General features: G+C 48.1%; 1 protein-coding gene across 1 annotated transcript; it reads right to left on the reverse strand.

Moving 5' to 3' along the window:
- Positions 1-1,764: 1,764 nt before the first annotated feature.
- On the reverse strand, positions 1,765-17,359 carry NCBP3 (nuclear cap binding subunit 3). Its single transcript, XM_083714524.1, has 13 exons — positions 16,999-17,359; positions 16,329-16,394; positions 14,588-14,693; positions 13,217-13,342; positions 12,832-12,963; positions 11,511-11,584; positions 10,504-10,612; positions 10,067-10,166; positions 9,830-9,936; positions 8,046-8,340; positions 7,392-7,549; positions 6,537-6,704; positions 1,765-4,255 (listed from the first exon to the last, which is right to left on the reverse strand). Exons 1-13 carry the CDS (start codon positions 17,245-17,247, stop codon positions 4,020-4,022), a joined length of 1,926 nt encoding a protein of 641 aa, XP_083570650.1. The 5' UTR covers positions 17,248-17,359; the 3' UTR covers positions 1,765-4,019.
- Between the last annotated feature and the right edge of the window lie 1,574 nt (positions 17,360-18,933).

Genomic DNA, 18,933 nt, shown 5'->3' on the forward strand with positions numbered 1-18,933 from the left:
GGGAGGGATAGGGCAAGTGCGACTCCCCCTCCCCGGTCATCTCACTGCAACTCCCATCACTAATGAGCATGCATGACCCATTATCAGCCTCGATGGGGCTTGCACTCGAGGTTCCTCACGCCTGGAATATTTCTATGCAGTACTTCCAACTGAGAGGTGCTGGTTCAAGCCCTCCTGCACACACTACACCCATCCTTCCCTCAGAAGCAGCATCTTCCTCACCACTGGGCTACTCATGTGCAACTCGGACCATTGCACAATGGAACAAGGCAGCCCCCAACAGCCTGCTGCTAAATCAAGCCTTTGGAACCCCCCTTTTTTTTTGCACAGCTCCCTGAAAATCAAGGTGGCCTCCAGGGGTCCCTGATGCTGGAACTCTGCCATAGTAGGGCCCAGGGGATGCTTGAGAAGTTGATGGGCTCCCTATGAGGGAAAGGCAGCCTAGAAATGTAATCATTGCATTAAAATTTCCCACTGGCTCCTCCCTCCTCAGCCCCAATCCACAGCAGGTTTCTTTCCCCTCCATTAACACCAGAGCTAATGGACATCCAAAGCAGGTGAAAGTTGGAAGCCTCCGGACAGATAAAAGGACTTTTTCACACAGCACACAGTAAAACTATGGTACTCGCTCCCACAGGAGGCAGTGGTGGCCTCCAATCTAAAATGGCTTTAAAAGAGGATTGGATAAATTCATGGAGCATGTCCACTAGCCATGATGACTATGCTCTACCTCCACTCTTCTTGAATACCAATTGCTGGAAACCAGAGGAGGGAGGCCTCTTGTGCTCAGGTCCCACTAGTGCAGGGGTCAGCAAACCTTTTCAGCAGGGGGCTGGTCCACTGTCCCTCAGACCTTGTGAGGGGCTGAACTATATTTTGGGGGGAGAGGGAATGAATGAATTCCTATGCTCCACAAATAACCCAGAGATTCATTTTAAATAAAAGCACACATTCTACTCATGTAAAAACACGCCGATTCCCGGACTGTCCGCGGGTTGGATTTAGAAGGTGATTTGCCTACCCATGCACTAGTGTTTTTCCCATTAAGGGCATCTGGTGGGCCACTGTGAGAACAGGAGGCTAGACTAGATGGACCGCTGGCCTGATTTGGCAGGCTCTTTTGTTGTTCCTGTGTTTGTATGAAAGAAGCCCTGCTGGCTGGAAGGGGACTCTCTTCTGAGTGAAGACACCAACGACTGCAGCCCTGCCAGGTTAAAGACCACCAGCAAGCAAGAACTCCAGATGCCACACAGCAGCTCTGCCAGCAACATTCCAAAGTAGTAATACAAGGAATGTATACATTAGATGCTTCCCTCCAAAGGAATGAAGCCCTATTCTATCTCAAAACCACCAAGCAACTACTGCCTGCGGTCTGTTCATTTGGCCTCACAGCTTGCTCCATCTTGAAAGCTGGGGAAGAGCACCCAATGAAATGTGCACCTGAAACATGCAAGTGAAAATAGCAAATCCAAGGTACAAGCTTCACTCCTGCCACCAACATCCAACCTGTGCAAAGAAGCAGCATTCTAGTATCTCTGCTCCCTTGAAAAGGCTGAGCTATTTGTTCCAAGGCCTGCCACAACTTCCTGGTGCCCAGTCACTCTTGCGCCTATGAAGCCATCCACTTGCTTACTCTGCTTGAGCTGTCACAGAGTTCTTCTGCAGAATACATAGCAGTCAGAACTAAGGCTCCAGGCTCCACAGACAGTGAAAATGCTGAGATCTGCCAAGTCCAGGGTAGGAACTTTACTTGCAACATGAATCTTTGATAAAGTATTAATTGTATTGATAGGTAGCTACATATCAGGCTTTAGGGGGGCACACACACTTGAACAGTCTTTTACAATGTTAAACACTGCATTTACTTACTTTTGTCAGGTATGATCTTGAGAAGCCATATTTAAACACATGAGGTTCAGTTAAATTTTTTTAAAAGGAAGCTTTAGAGACCAAATGCTGTTAGTTTATCCTCCCTGCTTCCTAGGCTCCAGGCTGCTCTTCTCTGAAATAAAAGCTCACAGCTCATGATCCCTCAATTTCCCAAAGCCCAAAACGTTTGTCTATGGATAAAAGTGGGAAGGGGGGGGGGGCTCCCACTTTGCCAAGGGGAAGAGGCAGAAAACCTAAAGATGGAAGACTCATGGAAAACTTCAACAGGGCAAGGCAGTAACTTTTTCTGCTACAGGCAAAAAATATTCTGGGTGCTTCACAACTTCCTGCAGAACAAAGGGGAAGGGTGTTGGAGGGAGAGCCACACAGAGAAGAGCTTCCCAAGGAAGAAGGAACCACCTTTGGCATTGGGGGACATTTGTGGCAAGGGAGAATGAATCAACCAAAGACACTCATGTCATGAGAACAGAAATTGTGACAGAATGTAGGCACACTTCCTATGCTGGGGGCAGTGATCCACCAGAAACCGGCCCTTGCAGCTGCTCCCACCAGTTCCACTCTGGCTTCAGGCCCGAGTACCACACACAGCCAGCCTTGGTCACCCTAACTGATGGTGTGTTTTAGCAGAGAGATGCAGGGGGCAGAGTGCTATCCCCTGCTTAAACCCTCTGAGGCTTTCAATACCACTGATCATAGTATCCTCTTTGAGCAGCTCTGGGAGTTGGCATTTATTGCTGTGGTTCCACTGCTACTTGCAGGGCCACTACCAGACACCAGCACTGGCAGACAAATGCTCAGCCGCCTGGCAGCCTCGTTGTGTAGCCTGCAAGGTTCTAGATTTTGTCCCACATGCTGCTTCTCCTAGTGGGGTGTGTAGTACGGATTTGTGGTGCAGCATCATCAATATGCAGATGATACCTTAGTTGCTCCTCTCTGTTCCATCAGAATCAGGAGAGGCTGTGCAGGTGCAGCCTACAAACGGAAGCTCTGTCCCTCTCTCCACCTGTGGCGACCTGGCTATCCCTTATTCTGCATGCATTCAAGCAGCAATTTAAAACTTATTTGTTCCTGCAGCCCTCTATTAGGTAACGTAATTGATGTAATTGTCAACTGTACTTTATTGCCAATTGTGATTTTGCTTTGTTTTTAGATGTCGGTTTTGTGGATTGTTGCAAGCTGCCCTGGGCTCTTGTGAGAGGAAGGGCAGGGCAATAAGTGCAATAAATACTTCTAAGGCTGCTACTACTACTATTACTAAGAACAATGATAATTTCAAAAGGGCCTGCACAGGAGAGGCTCTCATCAGGCACACTATGGGGTGGAGCTTCCATTCAATCCTATGCACACACACAACCATATTCTTCATATATATATATAATTTGAACTACACATATGAAACCACCATGGTAGCTTTCACACTGTAGCCAACAGCAAAAAAAAAAAAATCACAAATATATATATATATAAAAGTTAGTATTTCCAATGCTGGATTCCTTTGAACGTTACAGATGGAAATAATTTTAAAGTTACTTTCAAAGACAAAGAAAAAGCACCTTTCGGGATTTCGTGTACCCTTTTCAGAGGCTTCCAACTGTTCAGTCTTCGATTTAAGTAGGAAAGGATCCTGGAAACAGAAAGCCAGTTCTGGTGGGTTCTATCCAGCATTGCTGGCGTGGGCTGTTGCTGCCTTCACTTGGGATTTGCAGCCATTATCATTCCGGAGGAGGAAGAGCAGGCAGCAGCGGCCGCTGGAGCTGGCCCTCAGAGCCTGCCCCAGCTGGCAACCCGCAGAAGGACCAAGGAGGTCATCAAGGAAAGTCCCAAATCCTTTGAGGGAACTGCTCGAACCATTTCCCCCTCTTAAAAGAAACCAGTACGTGGAAAGCCTAAAGAACATACAAGTCTCCTACAAAACCCCCAACTGCTTTCTAGGGGAACGAACACACAGACATTCACTCACGCACTCTCAGCCAAGGTCACCTCTCTCTGCCCCACAGGGCCACCTTGCACTGCAGGGATCGGACATTCAGCAGGGCAAGAGGCTCCTGGGTCACGCCGGGCCCGGCTCCCACTTTGGGGCCGAGGGCAACTGTCACCTGGGAGCGGCAGCAGCAGCGCCCCAAAGGCCGTCACGATTCTGTGTCTGAGCCTGAGCTGCTCTCCCGGCTGATTTCGATCTGCAGTGAGGGCAAGTTGTCAAGGCGGCTCTTCTTCTGGCGAGACTGCTCCTTCTCTTTGATGAGGGCCCCCCAGGCCCGCTGGAGCTCAGAGTCCTCTTCTTCGGGAGAGCCCGACGACTTCTCTGCTTTCTCGGGGACCTTCTCCTGCACCTTTGCTGCGGATCCTAAACGGGTCCATAAGTTTGCTAATAATATACAGAAAGAGAGAGAGATTGGAAGAACTGCTAGCAGCAAGGAAAGGGGGGACCCCAGATAAGCACCAACTCCTGAGTGACACATTGCCCAAACTGGGGTTTTAATGGGCCCTGACATTCTCTGCACACCGAGGGTGAAGGTGAGGCTCAAAGTGTGGTCCTGCTTTATCAAAGCACCCCCCTCATTCATAAGAACTTCAGAACAGCCCAGCTGGACCAGGCCAAAGGAGGCCCATTGAGTCCAGCATTCTGTCCTCATACCAGCCAACCACATGCTACTTCTGAGAAGCCTGCAAGCTGCCTTGCTTCCTCAGCATTTAGACAAAGGCATCAGTCTTTCTTTCTCATTTTGTTATTCTGCTGAGACCTGTGAGGCCAGAGGTGTAAGAAGAGCCTGCTGAATCAGGCCAATGGCCCATCTGGTCCAGCATCCTGTTCTCACAATGGCTCATTCCACTCTGCAACTGGAACCAAATAAAAAGAAAAACCCAGCATCATTGTTCCTCTTTCCTTGACTAGGTAAGCACATCTCTCCCTTGAGGGTAATGCTGAATATGGAAGGGCAGGTGGATATTAACAGCTGGTTTGGGGTGGGGAGGGAGAGACAACAAAGAGCCAAATGTTGGCACATGAAATATTTTTGACTGAATCTTGTCAATAGCTCCACCTGGACCTGTGTTTCCTTGACTGTAGTTCCACCAAGCCACTCTTTTCAGGGCTGGCGCAAATGCAAACAATTCTTGATACAAAGCAAAACATTTTCAAATAGCTCTTTCTGAAGCCAGACTAATTCAATACATTGCATTGTTTGAGTATATTACACCAATCCTGGCCCAACTGCACTGGCTGCCAATTAGTTTCCAGGAGCAATTCAAGGTGCTGGTTTTGACCTATAAAGCCTGAAACACCTCAGGACGGCAATACCTCAAGGGCCGCCTCTCTCCATATGAACCTACCCTGACTCTGCAGTCGTAATCTGAGGCCCTTCTTCACAAGCCGCCTCCAGGAGAGATCCAGAAGGTGGCAACACAAGAACGGGCCTTTTCAGCAGTGGTTCCCCATTTGTGCTCTCTCCAGGGAGGTTCGGTTGGCACCTTCATTATACACCAAGTCTTTGGCTGATTAATACTCTGTGGCCTTTTAAATGAGTTGTGGGAGGGGGAATTATTGGTTTGTTTTTGTTCTTATTATGTCATTTCTGTTTTTATATTGTAATTTTATTTTGTGAACTGCCCTGAGATCTACAGATAAAGGACAGTACACAAATTTAATAATAATAAAGAGTTTCATCTACATCATACTCATCTTCACAGTGATCTCTCACAGTGATCCATGCGGCGGTCATCTCCAGGCTTGACTACTGTAATTCGCTCTACGCGGGGCTGTCTCAGAAACTCCAGCGGGTACAGAATGCTGCAGCGAGGCTCGTCACGGGGTCTCTGCCATGGGAGCATATTCACCCAGTGCTTTTCAAGCTACACTGGCTCCCGGTGGAGTACAGGGTCAGATTTAAGGTGCTGCTTTTGACCTTTAAAGCCCTTCACGGCCTAGGACCCTCGCACCTACAGGACCGCCTCTCCCAGTATGCCCCACGGAGAGCCTCAAGGTCCATAAATAACAACACCCTAGTGGTCCCGGGCCCTAAGGAAGTTAGATTGGCTTCAACCAGAGCCAGGGCCTTTTCAACTCTGGCTCCAGTCTGGTGGAACGCTCTGCCTCATGAGACCAGGGCCCTGCAGGATCTGATTTCTTTCCGCAGGGCCTGTAAGACAGAGTTGTTCCGCCTGGCCTTTGGCTTGGAGCCAATTTGATTCCCTCCCTCTCTTTTTTCTTTTCCTTCTCCTCCTGCAAGGAGGCTACATTTTAAATTTTTAATGTTTCAATATTTTAATGTTGTATTTTTAATTTTGTTTTTAAGTTGTAATCATTTAACTTGTTTTTATTATTGCTTGTAAGCCGCTCTAAGCCCGGCCTTGGCTGGGGAGGGCGGGGTATAAATAAAAATTATTATTATTATTATTATCTTCCAAGAAGTACAAAGCGGAATTCTCGCTTTGCAACAAGGAGTGAAAGTTAAGCCAAGAGACTGATTCACCCAGTCAGCACCACTATGCTGAAATCCCTGCTCAATATGCTTTTGCCACACTATCATTTCTGCCCAATGGTTGAGCCTCAGCGTACTTGGCGATTCTGTGGTCCTCTCTGGGCCACCATTGTTTCTATAGGCAAGGTTGGTTGACATTATGTAGCATCTTCTCCCCCAGGGACTCACCTGACTTCTTCTCTCTGGTATCAGAGTAGAGGCCTTTTCCGTCCTGCTTGGGGATGCCCAGTCGACTGTGCACATCGGAGAGAGGCTCACGGTGGGACGTGGAGGGGCTTCCAGGTGGGGTGTGGGCTTCTGGGGAGTGCGGCCTCTTGCCAAGCCTCTGCCGAACATCTGGAAATAATGGAAGGAACAGTCACCCACTGGACTTAATTCTGCTTGCTATTTATCCCCACATTCCTCTACTTGCTGCAAAGCACCCGTACCAAGCTGTGTGTATGGCAAGAAGCCTTTGATCCAGAAGTCAGACGGAAGGGTAGCAGTGACAGAAGGGTGGGATAGGATAAAGGTAGAGCAGAGGAGGAAGACAATCCTGGGAAGGCAGGGGGAAAGCTGGCCCAGGATGAGATCACAAAGCATCCCCTTCTGAAATAGATTCTGAGAGGTAGCAATGAGCCTCGTTGGCTTTCCAGCTCCAGGGTGGCATGTAGGAGCATGGTAGGTGCTGAAGCTGAGGACCCTCCCAGCAGGCAACTTTTAAGGATCAAAAGGGCCAATCAGAAGGCAAGACAGCAATTTGCAGCTTCACCAGATGTTTGCTTCAAAGCACGGGAAAATGCGAGAAGGAAACTGGAGGGTTGGGGGATCTCAGAGGTGACTTTGTTGAACATACAAAAGACATGAAACTCCTTCCTCTTCGGGCAAATAATTTTCTTATTTATGTACAATGCACTGTACTGTGTGTATTCAAAGTGCTTCCAGGGCTTTGTATATCAATAATACAAAAACGCTTACAAAAACTAGATCTCCCTAAAGCAGAAGCAGACTGGAGCAGCCCCCTGACAGAGAGGACCCCCATACCTGATCTCACGGAGTTCAGTGGCTGGCGCGGGCTGGGGTTTCCCTGCCGCTTTTCCTCCAAGAGGAGCCGCACATCAGCCACTTTCTCTGAAGTCCCTTTGCTTCCAATTCGGTTCTTGATGTTGCTGGCTGCAACACTATCTGCTCTCATCGAGTTCCTGTGATGTTTAAGGGAAAAAAGAAAAACAATCCCTAATTGGCCCAAGGCTGTCCAAAAGGCCTTTCTGCATGGGGGAGGGGGTTTTTGGGGTGCAGGTGTGCCTGTTGGAGGTGGGGTCAATATTGCACGCTGGAAAGAAAAAGCTGAGGCACGTTGCTTTTGTTTCTCCTCTCTCTCCCTCAGTGTGCTCCCAAAAAGTGGCGGAGAGGCTAGCAGATCAGGCCTTATACCAAAATAAAGATGCAAATTCCCCCTGTGTAGCTGGAAGACCCTCTCACACTCTGCCCCACTGAGCCAATGGGGATGTGCTTCCCAGGGAAACTAAAGGCCTTGAATGCAGAAGGCCCAGCCAGCCCTGGCCACCCAAGAAAGGGCAGAGCTCACACACTGGCACTCTGGCCACCACCTCTCCCTCCTGGCCCTAATGGGATGGCTCAGGCCACTGCTGCTTCACTAGGTTGCCTTTCTGAGAATTGGAGGCCTAGTGGTCATACCTGATGCTCTTCAGCTGAGACTCCACCTCGTCGGCATACATGGTCATCTTCATGCTCTTCTTGGGGGAGGGAGTGGAGATCATCTTCAGCTCCAGGTCATAGTCCATTTCATCCGAGTCAGACTCACTGGCTGCGCTGGACCGCCGAGAGGCACTCCGCTCCCGCGACTGCTTGAAGGCCTGCAGCTCATCCCTGTACTCCACAACCACCCGGTCGTCTTCATCCATGTCCTGATCATCATCATCTTCCTCCTCCTCTTCCTCCTCAATAGGTTCCTCAGGAACATTTACTAAACCTGCAGGGCAAGAAAGTCATTTTAAGAGACCGCATCAGAACTGCAGAGTTGGGAGGGAGCGACCTCAAAGTCATCCAGCCCAACCGTCTTGGGAAGGAAAGCCTTCACCACAGCAACACCCTTGAAGGGAGATGACCTCTCCTGGTCTCTGCTGGAAAAAGTCTACAAAAGGATAACTTGCCACCTTCCCAAGTATCCCAGCAATGGCTGGAAAGTCCATACTGGGGCAGAACCCGCCCTACCAAGGTGCAGCAAGGGGCACATGGGGGAAATAAAGTAGGCAAAGGCCAAGGCAAAATAAATGGACCTGTTTGCATCCCAACACAAGCCTATCTGCTCTGAAATCACCATCACTAATTATACTCAATAGTATGAAATGGTATGAAATAATTGTACTCAATAATATGAAATGGATTTTAACAGTTTTTAAAATAAGCCCTATAAATGGGCTAGCTGCTAATTAAAGTACAAGATCACAACTTCCAGAATATTGTTGGAAAGTTCTTATGTTGGTTTTTAAATTAACTGTATAAGAATAAAATGGTTTTTCCCTTGTATTCTTGTCTTATATGGCTGTTTTTTTTATTAAATAAAATCATTTCTGGTTTTCATAAGGAGTAATTTTTGTGCCTTCAAACGGTAGTCAGCCGGAATGAGCCTGGCTCAGCTTACTAGAACCATTTTTGTTCTCACAAGACTCTTCTGTACTTCCTTGAAATATTCATCCCGCACCCTGCCTGCTTTTCAGGGTGTTTCATTACCAGGCGTCTCTCTCTTTAGAGGCTGTTGGGTTAGTATACAGTATTCTAATGCCACATTTCAGAGCCAAAGCTGCATGACACATGCAGGCTTTCTACGTGACCTAAAACAGGGAACAGCAACAATGAAAAATCCAGCCCAACATCTTTTAATGACCAGACATCGGGCAGCAAAAGGGTCTTTTCCCCTTGGCTGTGCTCAGAGACCGGCTGCCTTTGCAGCTTAACAACTGATGCCTGAGTTTGCATCTTTCTTCCTGCCTCCATTTTTTCCTTTCAGGCCATATCTCTTAGACTGTAAGTTTGAAAGCAGGAACAGTCATGCATTTTACTGATTTTAAGCCACTCTGGGAACAAACTAACCATGTTTTGAATAAGCAAAGCAAATTAAAACAAAAAGGTCCTTGCCCAACATGTCCTTGGGGTTCCCAGAGCAAATTGCACGACCCCTCAAGCAGCCACACACCTTCAAGCAACCAGAGGTGTTGGCTTGAACCTCTCAAGCAAGCCCCTGACGGCAAGCAAGGTCACCCTCTTCCCCAGCATGCCGATTCCACAAGGCCCCTCTGCAAGCCAATAGATTCTTCTGCCAAAGGGTTTTGCCTGCATGCAGAATCCAGCCGCTGTCTTTGTTTGGGAAAAGGAACCCTAAAGGAAGGCTTTGCTGTTCTCTGCTTTTGCAAAGCCCACAAACCACATGGGGACACATTGCACCTGTAGCTCTCAGGTACCTGAGTGGCGATGTTTGTAAGGAGGTGTGAGGCCAACATCATCCCCAATGAGAGTCCTTTTCTTAATCACGTCGCGGTGGAGCCTGCGTGAATGGTATCTCCGCTTCCTGGAAAGCCACAAAGAGAAGACACAGCTGTCACATACACTACCACCAAGAACAGAAGGAAATACCTGTCTGTTCCCTTCCCCGGCAGGGTGGGTCACAGAGCTATAGGCTGCCTCCCTTCCTCACTCACCAGGAGTTGCTCAATATGCCTTTCATGCCTCCATAATTGGGATTCCCATATTTCATGTAATACTGGCTCCTCCTGGCAGCCCCAAGCTCCTTTTTGTCATCTGCAGGAGCAAAGCACAAGCTCAAGGCCTACCGTCGGATACTTGCTTTAAAAGTGCCCATCCTATCAAGAACCCCCAATCGAAAACAATTCAAAAAACAGAATGCAATTTTAATCGGCAAGGCAGCAGCACAGGCAAGACACACACACCCTAACAACTAAAAAGGCCAAGGGAAGACTCAATTGCCATTCCACCCACCTAACCTCAGAAAATGTGTTTTCATAGAGCATCTAAGACCAAGCCAGGAGGAAGTGGGAGAGTCCTGCTGGAGGAGGAACCACCCGTCCTGTTTATTTTTATATAAGAATAAACCATCCCTGCAGGGGACGCACTTTACCTCTGGTAGCAAACCTCATGAAGAGCTTGTTGCCTTTCGCCAGTTTACTGGCTGGACGCAGGTCATTCCGCAAGAGGGAGTCTTCTTCCGCCTGGGAGAGTGTGTCCAGCTGTGGAAAGAACACCTGTTAGGCTCAATCTCTCTGCAGGGGTAGAAACTACTGCAAAGGCCGGATTGTTAAAAAGGGGCAGCAATTTCAGCTTCGCCTGAAGTCACATTGTGGGTGCAGAGAAGCCCAGAGGTCTGTTCAAAGAAGCCCAGGGTTCAGAGAACGATCCCAGTAAGGGGTGGGGGAGGGCTTCTTGGAAGCATATGGCTGCCCTCTGAGGGAAGGAAGCAGGAGGCTTAACCAGATAGGCCACTTTGGTGTGCTCCAGCAAGACTCTGCTTGCCTTCTCATGAAATTCCATGGGAGCAGGGAGAAGAAAGAGAGAAGTGTTCTTATATGGATAAATAGCCAAGTATTTGATTGCTGAAAGGTGCTCTTCCTGGCAGCCTTAACATTATCAGTTTTTTATTACAGCTTGAAAAACAAGGAAAACATGATACAGAATACCCTGGGGGTATAGGGTGGTATACAAATGTAATAAATAACAACATCATCAAGTACCAAGCACTTTTTAAACATAAAAACTAAGAGAGAGAAAAGAAGGGGGGAAAGCAAAATACTTCCGATTCTTTGTCTATCAGCTATATAAACTTATGCAAAATACTTGCTCTTCTACTTTCCATAAACAATCCTTTTTTCAGTCCTCAAACCCAGATAGCAGTAGAAAATATTCCTAGGCAAATGGGGAAATGAGTAAGTCTGCATCAGAAAATGTTCGGATGCCCAAGTGAAGCATGCCTAATTTAGCACGTTTATTCTACTTTTATTCTTTATTCTTTTGAAACTGCCAAGTTCACCTAATGTTTATCCGACGCTAGCACCCATTCACTGTTACCAGTGAATTTTCCACGGAACTATAAAGCAGTGAAAATTTCCTGCCCCAGCCTCCTGCACTGACCTCGGTCTCATTTGGATGGTCGTCTTCCACCTCGCCCTCCTCCGTCTCGTCATCAGAGCTCTCTTCCTGTTTCTCTGAAATGAAGTTCACACAAAAATGAATGTCAAAAGGTGGTGTGTCCCATTGGATGATGTGCTGCTTCACCACCTCCAACTGCCACAATTCCATAGAAACCACCCCATGAAGTGGGATCCCTCCACATGAAGGAGGGGAGAGGAGCAAGCAGCTTGTGCAACAACACACCAGCACCCTGAGCCATGTGGGGCTGAGAAGCACAAGTCCATCTACAAGAGGGAACTCAACTGAGCATGTTCTCAAGGTAGAGCTTTGCTTTCTCACTGAACAGCGAGGGATGATGATATTCGAAAGGGCACACAGCTGAAGGTCAGGAAACCTGCTCTGCATGCATATGGCCCCAGGCAGCAGCAGTGGGGCTGGGAAAGGCATGGAGCCCTGAAGGAACAGAGGATGCTGCCCTATGAGACCGAGACAGGCCTCTGGTCTCTCCAGCTCAGTACTGCCTGCACTGACTGGTAATGCTCTCCAGGGCTTCGGGCAGAGGGGGTGTAACCAATGTCAATCTCACAAAATTTAAGGGCATGTGAAGTCACATCTATTAGTTTGAATGGCTTTGCTCTGAGCAGCAATAACAATGGTTGCCACCCTGGGGTTTTTCAGTGATCCCAAGGATCTGCATACCAAGGGGTTGCTCTGCCAGTGAGCTCAGGCCCTTTCTGTAAAACATTCAACGTTGTCTCAGTGATGTAACTCAGTGCCAAGCAAGCAGTTTCATAAGCACATCTAACCTGGGCTGCAGGTAGCCACCTTGAGGGTCCCATGTGCCAGGATGAAAATGTGACCACAAACATCAATTTTTAATATATGACTGTGCACAGCTGCCTTACGCTGCCAGATTCCGCTGGCAGCTATGGCAGCTCTCAGAGGTCCTTCCCAGCCCTGCCACCCCAGAGTCTTTTCTCCCTGGTGACAGAGACACAGCACACTGAACTTTGAACCCTGGGCTTCTGCCATCCCGCTTGTAGCCTGCCTTTTCTTGAAGGAGCTCCAGGAAGCAGCGACTTTACAATGGAATTTGTCCTTTGCAAGGCTGAGAAACAGTGAGGCCTTGAACCAGCACTTCACACAGCCGAAAGCAATACTCCAACCAGTGTGCCACCCTAGTTGGTCCCAAGGGTGGCACTCCAGACATGCACTGAGCAGCTCTGAGTGCAGATGCCCAGGCGAGCCATGCCTCAAATGCCAGAGCTCAGGGGCTCCCTCCCCAGGGACCAAGGAAAGGTCAGCTTCCAGAAGCATCTACCTTTCTTGCTTGCCTCCACCACCGCCACCTTCTTGCTGTTTTCTTGGGGTTTCATCTTCTCCTCTTCAGGCATAGAGCTCATGTTGATGAGCGCTCGGGTGGCTGTTACCTCGTCAAGCCAGACAACGTTGCCTTCAAGCAAAGCAGAGAGCCAGTCGGTGGCCCAGCCAGATAAAATGACAGTGCTGCAATGTCCCAATGCACAGGGCAAGCATGAAGCTTTGTTACCGTTTGCCTTGTGCATGAGGTGAACAATCCTGCACTGTTAGCATCTAAACACAGAATGGGGAGCGGGGGGACATGACAGACAGACAGACAGAACTGGGCCCAATTCACCCCACATCAGCCAAGAGAGCCGGGGGGTTACACACCCTAAGCAACTTACATGAAGTGTCATCCAGCCACTCGATGTGAGCAGGAGGATACTCCTTGAAATAGGCAAAGATGTCCTGGGTGCTCATTTCATCAACACCACAAACGTAGATGGTGTCCAGCCGGACTTTTGGGATGGCTGCAAAGAAACCCATTATCTCCTTTAGCTGCCAGCAACAGGAAGGAGAAACACACGATGGGGAAAGGGAAAGGAAGGGCACGAGAGGCCTCACTAGGTGGCAATAATGAAAAAGTCATTGCAATTTGCAGAGAGTCAAAGAACTGCAAGAGAGGAAGATGGTGGGGAGAATAACAACCCACCTCATGAGACATTTTTTAGGGGCAGGGTTTGAGAAAAACTATTGCGACTATTTTCTTTTAGATTGAGTCAGTTATGTTTTAATGAGAGGGTTTGAAACTATTTGCATTGTAGCAGCACTTGCTCCAGTTTATTGATAAAGCTGACTCTTCTTTCCAATTTTTAAAAATCCTCTAGTTTACTACAATGCTGATGTTTTCTGTATTCAGTATCATTTCTCTCGCCCTTTTCCTATATATTCTCAACAGGTAAAAGCCAAGCTGTTGGGCTCAATCTCCAACATGGGGGCATATTTATGTAGAAAAAATTACAAACCACTTAATAAAAGCAAGTCTAAGCAGTGTACATACATTAATTCGCAATAATAAAATCACCCTCAAAATAGGCATACATAACTAGATTATGCCTGTGTTGCCAACTGAAACAGTATAGTTAGCATGCCTGTCTAACGTTAACATTTGCTATTCTTGTTTAATAAACTGGGACATTTATATTTCTAAATTTATTAACAGTAAAAAGTATATTTTATATGCTTATGTATAACTTAACACATGGATATTGGTATTATTTCTGTGATCATTACATTTAGAACAACATAGCAAATTATGCTTCTTAGTATTAAACTAAGTTTAGTGCTGGTAAGAAATAATGCATATATTTCCATTTCCTTTAAAAAAAAAAACAAACCCAGAAAATACCGATTTTCCCCAATGCTTCAAAATTTCCAGAAATTTTATATATTGATATCCCCACAGCCCCTGTTACACATGAACACTTTAAACATTGTAACCCAAAGTGCTTAGCCAGAAGGCTCCACATATTTATACCACAAGTCATTTCTTACAGATATGATAGCTTGCGAAAAACTGGAAGTTTTCCACCAACAGCCTCTTCTCCCAAGTAAATAAAGCTTTATAAAACAAGAAAACTCACGAGGAGGAAAAGCCCCTCCTTCACAAAGGCCAGCTCTGGAATCCCCTGATACAGAAAGGAGCCTGAAGCTCCAGAAGAACAAGATCTTTAGTTGCTTAAGCCCCTTTCTAAGCCACACACAGCTCCAAATACCTTTCTTCACCATGTCTCGGTCCAATGCCACGTTTCTTTGTGCGAGATTCACCTCTGCACGGAAATGAAAACGCTTTGCTCTTTGCTCCTTCTTCTTGATGGCTTCCTACAAAAAGCAAAGGCATCAAAAGGAGAAAGAGCCAGCTAGTCAGGCATCATAGGCAAACCAGGAGTCACAGAGCAGATGGCTCCTGACACAGGAGGAACAGAGAAAGCTAATCACAAAACCCTACAGCTAAATCCCTCGTCTGACAAAGAATTGCCTCATTACCTGACACAGAACAGCAACAAAACTTATGGTCTGGTACTTCAGGAATGACAGGCCTGTTCCCTTACAACAAGCCTCCATGCAGTTTGGACACTTCTGCCTCTCCCAAATTGGGTGACGAAATCCAAAGTAAGTATGGTGGGTGAAGTAAAACCTAGAGCCAAGTTAGCGTTGCAGCAAAAAGTGCCCAAAGGAGTGGCTTAAAACAGGGATGCAAACATCTGTGGGAGAATGCTGGAGGCTGGCTTTTGAGGTACTTACAACAGTTTGGTGACACAAACTCTCTTTGGGTTTGATGGCTGGAACCTTCCTCTCAGAAGACAGGTGTCAACTGGCATAAAAGGCTGTTTGGAAGCAAGTCCTAGCTCTACTGCTAGTACCAGCAGACCCCCCCCCCCCAACAAAAAAGGGAAGTTTCCTTTCTGAAGTAAAACTCCTCTTATAAAACAGGGCAGTAGAGGGGCTTTGCAGCCTCAATGCCATGACACTCGGATACTTTGTGTAGCTGTGACACAGCCATCCACAGCTGCCAAGAACTGCTTTCCAGCTGCCTAGGGAGGTCTCCCCTGCTGAGAGCCTGCCTCTCTCCACCTGGCCTAGGGCAGGGCCTGGCTGGCCTCATAAGGACTGCTGCTGCGGTTGCTGTCCAACAAGGACTGGGGTATTTTGGGGAAAGTTTTGTTGGGAGTTTTTGCTGTTGTTACTGATATTAACTTTTTGTATATTTTTATGTGGAAATTGTTCAGTTTGGTTATGTAGATTTTAATGTGTTATTTTTATGACTATTTGCTATGTTTGTAATTATGTAAATCTTTTCATATTGTAAGCCGCCTTGAGCATTGTTTTAACTGAGAAAAGGCGGCATACAAATAAAATGATGATGGTGGATTCCCAGCAGCTGCCACCTTACGAGCCTCCTACACGTCCAGAGGTGGCATTCTCAGCCCTTCAAAATAATACCTACATAGGCTACAAAAACACAGAAAGAGCCATTTGGCTCAACCCCCGTCTCTTCAATAAAGAGTTACAGCACAGAAATACTGTGTGCAACAGCCAAAGACAGCTTGTGTCACAAACATAAAGGTGCCCACTGTCAACTGAATGCGTAAAAAACTAGAAACATAACAAATGATATATCAGCTGTAGAAAAATAGACCAACTGAGTCTGAAACCCGCCATTTGCTAGAGCAGGCATGTCCAACCTGTCGATCACGATTTACCATTCGACCGCAGGGCATCCCTTGTTAATTCTGGACGATTGCATGATACTGAAAGCTCCCCCCCCCCAAAAAAAATAGCTCAACAACTTTGGTGCAACCTCCCCCCAAAAAGCTTGACACCTTTGGTCAATCCAATGGGAAAATCACTGCCAGGATTTTTAAGGTGGGAGTAGGCTGCAGTCTCTTAGGAGTTGGACATGCCTGTGCTATAGTTTCAGGTTTAGTGTAAAACCTCCAAGCACGCATGGAATACCTTTGAAGTGACATCAATCCCAGTGATGAAGCTCCCGGCTTTGTTTTCGTATCTTCTGCTGGTGTCCTGAAATGAAAACAAAATCATAAGTAAAGCTGATAAGCAAGCTACAATTCTACATGGGCCATACACAGGTGCTGCTTTTGAGGCCTCAGAATGCCAAAGGACACCAGATGAGAAACCGTTTACTGATAAAAGTGGGGAGCCCACTACTGCTGCCCACCTTCCGTCGAGAGCTCCAAACCAGGTGACCTTCTTCGTAGGGCCAATTCACAAGGCCGCTTCCACCTGCTGCAGCTTTTCCCTCGGCCAGGGCAAAGCGCAAGTGCAGCCAGCCGGCTCCCTCTGCCAAGCGACAGTAGCCCACTTAAAAAACAAAAGCGGGGCCTTCTTGAAAGCTGATCCCGCCACCCCCGTGTTACGTGGGGCTTGAGAGTGCCACGGGGGACCCTTTGTCTTCCGAGCTCTCGCCGACCTGCAGAGCCCGGCCCTGAGTGAGGAGGCGGGTGCGGAGGGGTCGGAGGCCCCACCCATCGCCATGCGGGGATGGGGGCAACGAGGCCCCTCTATCCGCGGTGAAAATGCACTCTGCCCATGCCCAAGGGAACTCTCTTCTCTCCCGACTTTGCAGGCCCGAGGCATTCCCGCCCCAGCCCCCTGTCTCCGTTACCGGCAGCAGCTCCCTCAGCGAGCGCCGCACCGGCACCTCCAGCTCCTCCTCTTCGCCGTCGTCGTCCTCCTCGTCTTCGTCGTCTTCTTCTTCTCCTCCGGCGGGGGCGGCGTCGGGCGGAGGAGGCGCGGCGTCTGGGCCCGGCGGGGACGGCCTGGCCTGCACCACCAGCAGCTCGCCCTCCTCCACCTCCATGGGCTCCGGCTCGGCCGCCTTCACGGAGATGCGGAGGCCCTGCACCGCCGCCATCGCCTCACGAAAAAGCCGCCGCCGCCGCCGCCGCCGAGGGAGGGAGGGACCGGAAGCAGGAAGGCCCCACAGAGGGAAAGGGTGTCCGGATGTCCGGAGAGAGCGTCGCCGGAAAACGGCAGGGGGCGCCGGTGCAGAAGAGAGAAGAGGCACAGAACGGGCCCAGGACGAACGCCGTCTCGTCATCGCCCCCTTCAGGCGCGTCTCGGAACAAAACGTACCAACAGCTAGCAGCAGGGTTTAGGCCGGGCCAAGCTGGCGGACTCTGACCGGCAGCCTCTTCGGGGCGGGCAGGGAGCACGTTCTTCTCACTGCAGCTGCTGCCACCTTCTTCATCTCTGGTGTGCTTGTCCCCTCCCTCCATAAATTGGTCCAATCCCTCTCTAAACCCATCCAGGTTGGCAGCCACCACTGCCTCTTCTTGTGGCAGAGAGTTCCACAGTTTAATTCTGCGCTGCTGCATAAAGAAGGTCCTTTCTCTGTTTTGCTTGTGAATCGCCTTCCCTTCAGCTTCAAGGGAGCAGTCCATTTGAACACTGGGGCTCTGAACTCTGCATCATCTCTTCTTATTCCATCAACTGGGACCCAATTCATGGGGCCGAGGTCCCTTTGGCCCCCCAGTAAAATATTTGAGGGCACTGGCCCCCCAAAGTTGATGGGCATTGCCATTCAGATGGTGTGCATGCACCACATCTTGTGATTGATTATGCAGGGCTTAGCTGGGCCTCCCCAATATTTTATTCAAATTGGCACCCCTGAATTAGAGCAAATAATAAAGATGATAATGGGCAACCTTGTTTTGTCCTGCAGCTAAATGGACATTTATTTGTGAATCCATATTATCCTAATTGTAGGAGATGTACTATCATGCATATTTTCTAATATTCTGACAACTTTAGGGCCAAATGCATTCTTTTCATCACGGATTAAATACTTTGGTTCCATGCAGCCAAATGCTTTAAATTTAAGTTTAATGATAAACAGGCTAGTGTTTACTATGGTGTATTATGTTTAATAATTGCCTAATTGAGACTGTGATTTTACACACCAATACAAACCCAGCTTGATCCAGATGAATCATTCCATCAATTTTGATGGGAGTTCAGTGGGTGATCGTTCATTATTTTCTTGTTTCACATAGTCAGCCAATAAACTGTTGCCAGGTACTTTAAAAAGAAAAAGTTCTGGCATGCCTTGATCGGTCCAGACTTGATTAGTCAATGCATTCTTTTTTCTTAAAAGGCCAAACATCTCCACATTTTTATCATGCTTTAGCCTATCCTGCCCTTTCCTGTGAGCTCAAGGAGGGAAAGAAAGAGCAGAGAAGAATCCAAACAAACCCATCTGGTGCAGAAAAAGCCGCCAAGTCAACAGACACTCGGTCCTACTTGATCCTGGCCCTGGAATGCGAGCCCAAAGTGGGAGCTCTTGGCCCCAGGCCCCCCAAAATTGAGGGGCAACAGCTTAAGGACCACAGAAAGCTCCCTGGCCAAGGAAACTGAGACAGCCTCTCTTATATACAGATGGACATCTGCCTGTCTGTCTGATGCAGCCTGGCTGAGCCCTGCAAAAAACTGATGCAATCCCACCAGTAAACCTGGTGTAAGGCCAGTCTCTGCAGCTTGCCTGTCACCCTTGAATGTGAAATGCCTCCTTGCCACGGAGACACAAGTCCTCTTCATTTCT

The sequence above is a fragment of the Podarcis gaigeae genome (assembly GCF_964106915.1).
Source record: "Podarcis gaigeae genome assembly, chromosome: 15".
Taxonomy (NCBI): Eukaryota; Metazoa; Chordata; class Lepidosauria; order Squamata; family Lacertidae; genus Podarcis; species Podarcis gaigeae.

Excerpts from the sequence above, each read along its gene's own strand:
- NCBP3 (XM_083714524.1), bottom strand. The coding sequence starts at position 17,247 with ATGGCGGCGGTGCAGGGCCTCCGCATCTCCGTGAAGGCGGCCGAGCCG. Across the intron at positions 16,395-16,998 it reads CGCTGAGGGAGCTGCTGCCG|GACACCAGCAGAAGATACGA; the intron begins GTAACGGAGACA and ends TTTTCATTTCAG. Across the intron at positions 4,256-6,536 it reads TACCAGAGAGAAGAAGTCAG|CAAACTTATGGACCCGTTTA; the intron begins GTGAGTCCCTGG and ends GTATATTATTAG.